The 12028-nt window shown below is 35.3% G+C and overlaps 1 protein-coding gene across 1 annotated transcript; it reads left to right on the forward strand.

The window, feature by feature from the left end:
• Positions 1 to 62: 62 nt before the first annotated feature.
• Positions 63 to 6934, forward strand: LOC107746734 (UPF0687 protein C20orf27 homolog). Its single transcript, XM_016561028.1, has 6 exons — positions 63 to 133; positions 2361 to 2472; positions 2717 to 2850; positions 2961 to 3111; positions 4607 to 4732; positions 5950 to 6934. Exons 2-6 carry the CDS (start codon positions 2454 to 2456, stop codon positions 6018 to 6020), a joined length of 501 nt encoding a protein of 166 aa, XP_016416514.1. The 5' UTR covers positions 63 to 133; positions 2361 to 2453; the 3' UTR covers positions 6021 to 6934.
• The last annotated feature ends 5094 nt before the right edge of the window (positions 6935 to 12028 follow it).

Genomic DNA, 12028 nt, shown 5'->3' on the forward strand with positions numbered 1-12028 from the left:
TGCGGCTCTTTTCTTGTGACCGCGCGCAGCGTCAGACCTCTGCTGCACGCTACACGCTGCGTTCGAGGGGACTGATGGCACAGCGCTTCAGGCAACGCCACAAACCTGCTTCTGTACAGTAGACGCAAGACAGGTAAGTTTGATTTTCAGTGAATTTAAGATTTAAATTATTTTGATATTCAACTATATGTGTATAGTCTGTGTGCACGCGCACATTTTAAAGATACCCTCACTTCAAAAATTATTTTTTCTCTTAAGTGGGAGCTATTAATAGAAGCCTACAATTCTGTCAAAAGTCTGTTAATAAATAGTTCTGCATGAACTGCATTGCAATCTTCAGAAGACATTTTCCCTTAGATGTATTTATAATTCTGTCTATTAGACGACAAGTCAAACATGAGGTATGATTATCTATACAAAATGAAGGCTACGTATTTTTGGCTGAACCACTTACTCTTTTAATATCGAGCAGTTTTTTTCTGTCAGTGGTGCCAAACGGGACACTGGCACGCGACGCTCAGTGTTGTCCCATTTTTACACAGAGCACATCATGCTGTACTTTAATAAATTATGAACGAGAGATGCCTTCGAGATGCACTGCCTTCGAAGGTTTTGTTTATCCGGCAAAGGCGGACTCCTCGGGGACCGCCTGTAATAATGTATCTGTTATAGACAGATACATCTTTATAACTTGCATCGCCCATCTCAGCGATTATTGTTGCATAAACCGCTTTTTTCTTATCGTCATATTTGACGTGATTTTGCAGGGGCGCTTTGGAAGAAAGGCTGAGAACAAGTCAGTCGGGAAGAGCGCGGTATTATAAGCCGCTTTAGTTTGAATGTGAGTGTCATTCTCTGAAATAACCTTGACTGAACTGGCGTAATGACCCCGATTAAAGTCAAAGAATTTCATGTGAAATTGCTGCTTAGTGTCTGGAGTCCCATCTGCGTGCATGATCTACAAATAAATCTACAGGGGGGGGGAAATCAGGGACAGGTTTACTTCTCTGCAGGTTTGTACATAGAGTTCTACACACAAGTACATCATTTATAGTACAAAAAAACTAAGATTACAGTGTGCACATATGTGATTACATATGGCACATATTACTTAGGAATTGGCAATTTGGAGGATTCATTCAATAATTTGCCAAAACAATTTTGTCAACTGCTATTTAAAGGTGCACACAGTTGAGATCACATGACCAGCATCTTGCAATTGTTGCTTAAAGGCAGGGTATGTGATTTTTCAAAAACACTTTAGAAAACTGATTCGGGCCGAATAGCAAAACAAACTTGTAGCCAATCAGCAATAATGGGCGTGTCTACTCGTGATGTGGAGGAGAGAGCTTTCAGTGCATGGGACAGACATTAGCTGAGCCGAGCGACAGAAAGATAGAGATGGCGGATAAAAAACAAAAGAGGAAAACGTCTGCGGAACGATAAGGCAAGAAGTAGGACCCGTGTAAATATCGGATCAGCTTTCCAGAGCTGGAGAGAACTCAAGGAGTGGAGGCCTGCGATCGGATGCCGAGGTTGCTTTGTTTTGCTTTGTTTCACAGAACTAATTGTTGCCTGGGTTGCGTACGTATATGTGGGGCGGAGCTATCAAAATAGGGGCAAGACCCTTTTGGGGTAGGGGCGTGTTTGTTTTGGTGATTTCAAATATCAACATTGGCTACCAGAAATCGCTTACTCTGCCTTTAAATAATAATAAAAATAATAATAGTGTGTTTACTTTATATACCTTTTATGTTATGTTACATTTTTTATATACCTTTTCTTTCATGCAGCTTATTGTTGGGCCTGAATTCAAGTATGTCCATTATATGGATATGTGTAATATGAGGCAGAGAAAAACATAACTGAAAACGAATAAACGTAATAAGAACTTAATCAGTTTCAGTATGAAACATCAGCAACAAACACAATTCATACACCGATGCCGAATGATGTCAGTATAAAGTCTAATACTGACTTGAGGGCAAATAAGGGAACATCTGAATGGAGTTTTGGCCTAATAACAGGCCTCATGAATGCTTACTCAGATGATTCGCCATTTTAACCTCAGTTATTACTGCAAACTAATGATGATAATAAAGCATTACAGTTGTGGGGGACCTCCATCCTGTGGCGTTTAACCCAGCAGGGAGTATGCTGCAAAGTCAATGAAATGCAAATCATTCTCAGGGGATGGACAATTAATAATTTAGAAGTTGGGTAAATAACCTGCATGCAATTTAAATCTCTTTATATACTGTCTAAAACATTATTCGATATATCAGGGAATAGGACAGTATAGGACATTACAAACTGATCATAGATTACATAACTCACAGGCATCTTCTGTTCTTCTGCAGCGGTCATTCTCTCTGACTCAGTGTCTGTTATTTAAAGATGATATCAAATTGACGCCAGTCATCATCCCTGGATTTCCCTGGCCTTATGTTGACATGGCAACAGGAAGGAAAAGTCAGTGTCTTTTCTGTGCTCATAATGTCTATCTGAATATGCGTGTGTATACATTTTTTACATAATGTGCTTTATATATTTATACATTTATGCTTTCTCGTTGTCTCTTAACACTTCCAGAGTGTGTATATTCTAACAGCTCTCCCACACTGGGTTCAGCCTGCATTAATCATCTCAGCATGTATCTGCTGGTCCAGTATCCATCTCTGTGATCTTAACTCCACCCTTGTTTTCTCTTCGCCAGGCTCCACTTCAAAAGGTGCAGTACATTTCCCCGATGATGATGAAGATGCTCCCATTAACAATAGCTGTGATGAAAAGCTTCAGGATAAAGTCATCACTGCTCTACCAGAGCCTGATGGCGCATATCTTGTTAAGGTGAAAGAAATCGCTTTTTAAAAAAATGCTTAAAAATAATCCAAAACAAACAGTATATAAGATAGATGTGTTGCATGCTGAAATCGTTGACTGCGGAACTCTGTATCTAGGTGGGATTTTTAAGGAGCCATCACAAATATGAAATCATCTTTTCTTTGCCACAAGTCCCAACACTAGGGAAAGATGTCTCTCTTTCCCCCGCACTACGCACTACTGCAAAACCACGACTACGTGCAACACGCATCACACCACGGCCTGATGGTATGTTTTTGCATTGGTCTTATGGTGTTTATAAGTAAAGTTGGAAAGATCGTATTTAGTTGAACGCATGTGAAATTTGTACATGAAACTTATTTTAAATGAAAATGAATTATTACATTTCCATACAAAATACCACATATATATATATATATATATATATATATAAAATTGATATTTATAAATATATTATTAAATATGTTTGAATGTTAAAAATACATAGAAAATACAAAAATTACCCATAAACATGTTATCATAGATGCATTTGGTAAAAACATTAGATTATATTTCTAACCATTTTTTGAATTGCAACCTACAGATGTATTTATAGTTATTTCTTTATATTTTATAGACTAACTAGCATTTATGAAGAACACTTTATTTTCCAAAATGTCATCAAAATAATATAAACATGTACATATACAAAACACCATAGTATATTTTGCAATTACGATAGAATATATAGCGATTCAATTTACAGGACCTTCATAAATTGAATAAAACATTAAAAACTATTTTAAATTATTTAAAACAAGAAAAATCCCACTGAATTTTATGCAGAAAAGGTACATCGGCATCTTGTTCCGCCCAAAGTTATTTGAACGCCCCTGACATTGTAATTACGACTTCCCAACTCATAAATATCAATTTCCCAGGAGGACTTGAACGCACAATTAGACCAACTTTTACCATGCATATAGTCTTCTATGTCACTTATCAAAGTCTGCTTACAACCCTTGTGTTCTCATTTATTCACATACACCCTATTAAGAGGTGTTCAGCAGTTAAACAGTTGCTTTTCAGCTGAAGCTACTTACAGTAGACTTATTACAAGGAGAGTCTCACTGGAGCAACCTGGGTTAAGTGCTCTGCTCCGGATCACAAGGTTAATGAACAATACTTGTGACCGAGAAACCATCTCAGTCTTGCTTGGGATTGAACAAGAAACCTTTGAGAAAACAGCCCAGATCTATAAACATGTGGCTTCCTTGACTCAATGAATGATGAAACTAAGCAGTAACAATTAATACAATTAAACAAGGCTGTAAAAACAGAAGCGCTATCAGAGCAGTTAATGTGGATCTAAGATTGCTTGTACATCTGACTGCTGATAAAACATCAAGCCAAATGCAAGACGTCATGTTAGGATCAATAGTCACACTCCTATTTCAGCCCGGCATTTATCTCTCCATTAGCTGAAACTCACTTAGCGCGTTTATAGTAGTGTCATTTTTCCCACATTTGAATCTCTAGGGAAATCTTAGTAGGTTTGCCGTATCTGAGTGTACAATTTATATTCTAAAAGAAGCTGCAAGCACTTTGCAGTAAGGTGATTGTTTCTCTACGATGATTTCAATCTTCCAATCTTATCCTGGTCACTCAGGCGTTTTCTTTTACTCATCTTTTTATTGTCCATGACATTTTGTGTTGTCTTGGTATCCCTCTGTATCTGTATTCATCCCACTCACTCCCATTCATCTGTCTGTGCTCTTTTAAGGGGGAGCGAGGGTGGTTTGTGAGTACAGCGCTCAGCAGGAGGGAGTGGTGCAAGAGGAACTCACCCTGGTCAACAGGAGCAGAAGGGACAGCAGCGTCCGAGTTCGATTACAGGCCAGAGTCATGGGTGAGATACACACACCAACTGGTGACAGCTCTCTAGTCATTCATAACAAAGCGTTCATGAGGTGATGTTTTGTCCATCATGTGGACCAGTATAGCTGTCTCTGCTGTCACTGATTCAGTTCAGTTCAGTTGTTTCAAAGCAGTTTTACAGAAAATATTAAAGGGGTCATATGATGCTTTTTTAATGATCATTATTTTGTGTATTTGGTGAAAGATGGGAGAAAGTATTTTTAAAAATGAAATTAAAGGAATAGTCCACCGAAGAATTAAATTTTTCTCTTCATTTATGCATCCCCAATCTGTCCCAAATGAATATGACTTTGTTTTTTTAGATGAACACAAACTGAGATTTTCAGCAGAATAATCCATCTCTGTGAGTCCATATAATGCAAGTGGATAGATCTCTCAAAAGAATGCTTCAAAAACCATGCAAAATGAACATGGCAGTAATCCATACAACCTCCAGTTGATGAATCAGTGTCTTCTGAAGCAAACTATTGGTGTGTGTGTGTGTGTGTGTGTGTGTGAGAAAAATTCTAATATTGTAAACTATAAACCAGCCAACTCTCATATGTGTGTTCGCCATTTTCGGGACTGTCACTTCAGTTTCACAAAGTGCTGTTATACGCTGATGTTCACAGTTGGCTGCAAGCAATGGTTTTTAGTTTAAAAAGTTTAAAATATTTTTTTCTTCCACACACCTACTGTTTTGTTACAAAAGACATTGATTCAACTTTGGATTACAATTATGTTCGTTTGTGTGGTTTGTGAAGCGTCATTTTAAGGGATCTATCCACTTGCATTATATGGACTCACAGAGATGGATTAATTTTTTTAAAAATCTCATTTTGTGTTCATATGAAGCAAGAAATTAAAATACATATGGAACGGCATGAGGGTGAGTAAATGATGAGAGATTTTTCATTTTTGGGTGGAGTATCCCTCCAAATTAAAATATAAGCCACATCTCTAAACCTTCTAGCCAGCTTGAGAAACAATACCAGAATTTGTAATAATAGAAACACTGTGTAAATGACATGAGCTTTTATTAGTTGACTTAGTACTTATACTCCTCTTATTTTGTAGTAAGATACAAGAACAAAGCCAAAATGTGCTCAATTTGAGGGTTAGAATTGTTAAGTAACATTAAGAGAGAACTAATTTGTAAATAGTAAATCACCACCACTAAAATAAGAAACGACCTGTTGTTTTTCACAGATCGCCACCACGGGACACCAATGTTACTTGATGGAGTGCGGTGTGTTGGTGAAGAAAAACACACAAAATAATGACACAAAAGATGTGACTAAATCAGTTTGCTTGTGTAAATGATGAGAATAAACCAAAATTAATGTGAACGTGAACAACCCGTCTCACACCCATCCATGGAGGATCACAACTGAATTGTTTTCGCACTAAAGCAAAAATAGAGCCGCTATTATAGAGTCTATGCATCACAGGTCTGCTAATCCATCACAAATTCAACTTTAGTTTTTAGCAGAATTAAATCAAAAAGCAATTTAAAGAGAAAAAGGAATACCATTGCATCTGGCCAAGGATAACATGTCACAAGTGCAGCTGAGTTTAGCTATGTGCTGTTTGATAGCCTAATGATGAGTTACTATACATTCACTATATTGAGCTTCTCATTAGCCACAAAATCAAACAAAATAGTGTTTGGCTTAGCTGGTTACTTTATAAAATTTAAAAACGTGTATCAAGAACCTGCAAGCAGCTTATTTTATTTATTTATTTATTTTGCAAGTATTACCTGAAAGCCTGAAGGTGGAATGTATGTATAATCAGGTGCATAATATACACTTTATATATATATAATTATATGTCATCCTATTGCTTAAATGCTTTGCAACCATAATCATCAATCCTTCCAAATGCTGTGATTCATTTCTCAAATATGATGTAATTTGTTAATAAAAAAAAAGTAGGCTATATAAAACACTTGTTGATTGCTTTGTGCACAAATAATTATGAGATATGCAATGCAATGCATTGGCCTACCCAAACGTAACTTGGCAACTGACATTACTATCATACCCTGAGGGAACTTAAACAATTTTAGGACAGTACCACCTAGTGGTCAAAAGAAATCAAGACCAATAATGTTCTTGAGAAAAAGGAAGCGTATAACAGAAGAGACGCTAATGTCATAACACAATGAAAAGATTTAGAACAGCAACTTGAATGGATGAAATACAAATAAAAGATTTTTAAAAATCTTGTCCGTTTCCCTGCGTTGACTGTCGTTTTACACAGGGATTTTTTTTTATTATTACTCTCTCAGAACATCCAGCCATGCTAACCTCTTCAAGCTTGAAACTTTTTAATTGGAGTATTCTTACATTAAAAATCATGTCTTTAGTATCAAAGCAGCTGCGTTTTGTTTGAGGTCTATATAGTTGTTAGGAGCTTCTTTTTGGTGACTAAGGCCTATAGTTCAACAGCAGCCATGAATTCTCAGCCTCTGAAGTTATTTGAGCACTGTATTGCTTCTAAAATCTGTCAAACTTCTGCTATGAATGTAAATATTTTTAAAGTAAATGGTCCTGTGTCACTAAAACATCACCATTCTGTAAATCTAGGAGTGGTACAGTTCAATGTTTTAGAAAACTCAGAGAGGATGTTTTTACAACACGTAATATATCGAATCTTTTAATCTGACTTATGAATTTTAATGCACATACGCATTACATTCCATTAGTAATTTATTTTACTTTTTAATCAGTTTAGATGTTTAATTTGATTTCATTAATAGATTTCTCAAAGACACATGAATACAGTGGCCCCAAATAGCATATTGTACATAAAAATGTTTCATTGCATTATATACGAAATATCAAACCAAGTGGCATCTGCAAACAAATGATGTTGAACCTTAAAAATAAGCTTATTGTGCATAATGTTTAATTAAAGTATTTATTGTCACAATATTATATAAACTAACATATTGTTTGTTACAAAGCACTTTTCTAATGACAAAACAGCCATCCTTTTTCTACTTAAAAGTCCTTTGATGAACCTGTTTATCTCTTTTTAGGATGACTTTGAGAACTTCTTTAATGGAAAGAATGCATGACCTTTAGTTCGACCAGATAAAGCACTTACAGTTTGTCTGAAAGTCAGCAATGAGGATCATTATCATTGGCCGTGCTGCTGCTGTTCATGCTTGCACTACATGCTCACTGGCATGACGGACGCATGAATGGGACGTAAGAGGTAACTGATAAACATCACTGGTAAGGAAATATCGAGCTGTTGTTTTCCCAGAGGTGATCAGAAGCAGAAGTGTTTAAAGTCACGTGGCATGGTGAATGGGACCGGAAGATAAGACCAAAGAGTGATTTTTAAAGAAACCAGACCCATTATGAAACAAACACACATCTGCTGAATCATCAGACACTAATTGATCATTTTCACAACATCATTTTCATTACCAGCAGTACTATTACCTCTTTCTCCAAATCAGATAAACATCTATACTCACATCTCTACTATCTCTGGCCATCATGTACACATAGTTATCAGCATCATCAACATCAACTATTCTTGTTTGTCTACCACAGAACACGCATACACACTTAGCTATCTAAATAGGAACATTTCATAGACTTCTATATTCTTTGTCTTTATATACAGCTAGTACAAATTTCCCCAAAATACACACATATATGTACACACAAACAGTATGAAAAAGCCCATGCCTCCCATTATTGATTGGTCAGATGTGGATTAAAAGTAAAAAAAAATAAAATAAAATTATATAGTATACTGTGTATATATATATATATATATATATATATATATATATACAGTGGGTACGGAATTAACTTAAATGATTTTAGCAAATGGCTGCAATATAACAAAGAGTGAAAAATTTAAGGGGGTCTGAATACTTTCCGTACCCACTGTATATATATACATATATATACGTATATATTACAGCTGGGTAATGCATTTGTTAGGGAAACAAACTTTTAATAAAAGTAAAAGAAGAAAATATTTCCATAATTTTTCTAAATACTATATGGCATACAGCTAAAAAATGTTAATTATATTAATTTTGGTCTCTATAGACTCCATAGGGTCATTCCATGTCATCTCAACCAGAGGTCCCTGGCTAAAAATTTTGATTTTGATGATCTTTTTTTTTCCTGGTGAAAGAAATACATTACAATAAAATAAATAAATAAAAATAAAATAAAATAAAAAAGCCAAAATGTTGTATATTTAAAGAGTACTCCAGTATTTTGTGGAGGGGGTCAAAATGACAATTTTCACATGAGATTTGGAGCCAGAAATACTTCTGTTGACTTTAGAAATCTTTGTTGCTTGCCAGTGTACCCTTTTCACAGACTGTGATGACGTGTTGTAACGGTCATCAACATCGTAAATTATTTTTTATATTTTCATTTAAAAAAATGTATGTATATTTCGAACACTTTAGACCTTATGTAGCTCCACCCCTTTTCAGTGTTGAGCTCGCTGTCTTCTATCGTCAGTTGATATTTCCACATACAAGTGCATGCCTATAGCTCAAAAATGACTAAATATATCTTAATCTCCTTTTAGATTTCGGTTCTTAATAAAACTTTTCTTTTGGTATCTTAATTATTTAGGCCCTGTATGGTTCATTTCCAGAGATATAGGGATTTCATGGCTCCATGAATAAACTGTTAAAGGGATCATATGATGTTGCTAAAAAGAACATCATTTTGTGTATTTGGTGTAATGAAATGTGTTTATGCGGTTTAAGGATCAAAAAACACATTATTTCCCACATACTGTACATTATTGTTTCTCCTCTATGCCCCGCCTTTCTGAAACGCGTCGATTTTTAAAGGGGTGGTTGATTGCGATTTCACTTTTTTAACGTTAGTTAGTGTGTAATGTTGCTGTTTAATCATAAACAATATCTGCAAAGTTACGAAGCTGAAAGTTCAATGCAAACGGAGATATCGTCTTTTAAAATTCTGGCAGTTTAATGCCTACAAAAACGATATATAAAATATAAAAACTCTTTAAATATAAAAAACGTACTTACAGTCTTTGAGTCAGAACAGCCGGCATTGTAGTCTACTCTACCAGGAAAATCTGCAAATCTTCCAACATCGTGACGTAGACATGTGGGTGCGTGTTAGAATGAGCCGTTTTAGGTAGGCGTGGTTGACTCTTAACTTTTATAAAGAATATCTCTTTGGATTTGAGACTTTAGTCTTTGCAACTTTACAGATCGTCTTTATGCACCAAGAGCTTGTAACACTCCAAAGAGAAAGGAAAAATTGAAATCGCATCATATGACCCCTTTAAACCAAATGTTATTTTTCTATACTGCTGATATAGAATACCAGTAATGTTTCTTTATCTTTTTTCCCTCTATCAAAACAACTGCATGGAACATACCTGTCTAAGTGCCAAACTATGCATGTCTGTAACTCAAGTCTCAAAGTTTGCATGCACACAGTTGATACATATCGTGTTTAAAGAAGAATGTCTGAAAAACAAATAAAAAAGAAATTAGAAATGTATCTTCATTTTCTCTCTATTAAAACAATTGAACATACCTGAGTGCTAAAAATATTCTTATTCCAAACTTTGTATGCCTGTAACTCAAGAAACATTACACATATATTTATATGCTTTTAGATTAGTTCCTAAATGTGCTTTACATTTATAACCAGAGGAAATACTTAAACAGTCCAGATGAGGCAAATCTTGGTTTAGTGATGTAAATACAATGTATGGGGAGAACAACCACACTGCCCTAAGGAGGCATTAACATATATATGAAATATTCATGCATGACATGTAACATTTTAGGGTTTCATTGCTGTTTATGTTTGTTTTTATTCAGAAAAATACTGACCCCAACCTAATAATGACCACATAGACAAACCAATCAGACCAGTTTCAGTTAAGCTTGACCTGTCAATGTTATTTATTACCTTAGTTCCTGACAAGTATTTTGTCTGTCAACAACCTAAGTATTAACAGCTCATTCCTTTCTCATTCCTCATTCCAAATTTTAAAGTCACCTCTTATTCTTTCCATTTTTCTAAAATATTGCTGACCTTTAAGAACACTGCTTCCTTCAGCAAATATCATCTGTGACGAGTCCTATTCTGACAGAAGTTTCAAGACTCTTTGACTTAGATGTGATAGCTTGGTGGCATTAAAAAAACACAAATGTACAAGTTTTACAAGTAGTAGATTTTACTGCATTAATTATTTGAGCTGATTGTCAAGATATTTTAAGACAAGCAAGCAGAGGTGGGACCAAGTCATTGTTTTGCAAGTCACAAGTAAGTCTCGAGTGTTTGCATTCAAGTCCCGAGTCAAGACAGACAAGTCCCAAGTCAAGTCCCGAGTCAAGACAGGCAAGTCCAAGTCGAGTTGCAAGTCCTCAGCTTTAAGATTCAAGTCTTAAACAAGTCATTAGTGCTTTTTGCCCAAATGAGTGTCTCAGTATTAATTACCATATCAAATTCATAGTAATTTATATCAGGAAGGCAGGTAGAATATGTTTGACAGTTCAATTTCATGTGAGATGGGTGCCCTTAGTAAAACTACTCAAGTTCAATTTAGGGATTGTGCCAAAATAGGACAAGCAGTAAAAAAAAAACAATTTTATTAGTAACAGAATAGCAAAGACAACATAATTTCATAGAAATAACAGCTGCAACATACTTTGCATGTGTGCATAAGAATAGCTATATGCTTCTAGGTGTTATATCTAAGCCAATGAGACATTATTTGGAACCTCAATGAAACAGATTTAAAAATATGTGAGCGGAAACGCAGAAAGAACTGCTTTGAAAGAACTAGAAGAAATAACTGCAAGCATACTTTGCAAGTGAGAGGAAACATGCAATATGGATGCAGACAAACTCATGAAGACAATCATTAAAAAATGCTGTGCTACCATCCTTTATAACTAAGAGCAACAAAGACAAAATCATTTTTTTAAGTTAGACATCAACTTTCTTAGTATTCCTCAATCTATTAATTATAAACAATATGACAAGAAAAAAATAGTAAAATATTAATGAATGCCAGTTTTCTGATTAATTTTTTTGTAAAAAGTGTATAGGGTCGCTAGAGACCCGAGGCATGTAAATATGTAAGTATTTTTTCCTGCCCAACTATATTTACATATCTGATGACTCAGTATGTGCAATGCATCTTTGTTCCTCAAGGTGGCACTGTTTGATACACAATAATGATGTGACGTTTCACGTATAATTACCGCAGGCATAAAACAAACGAATATCATCAGCAAAAA

The sequence above is a fragment of the Sinocyclocheilus rhinocerous genome, unplaced genomic scaffold (assembly GCF_001515625.1).
Source record: "Sinocyclocheilus rhinocerous isolate Xijiao unplaced genomic scaffold, SAMN03320098_v1.1 scaffold3426, whole genome shotgun sequence".
Taxonomy (NCBI): Eukaryota; Metazoa; Chordata; class Actinopteri; order Cypriniformes; family Cyprinidae; genus Sinocyclocheilus; species Sinocyclocheilus rhinocerous.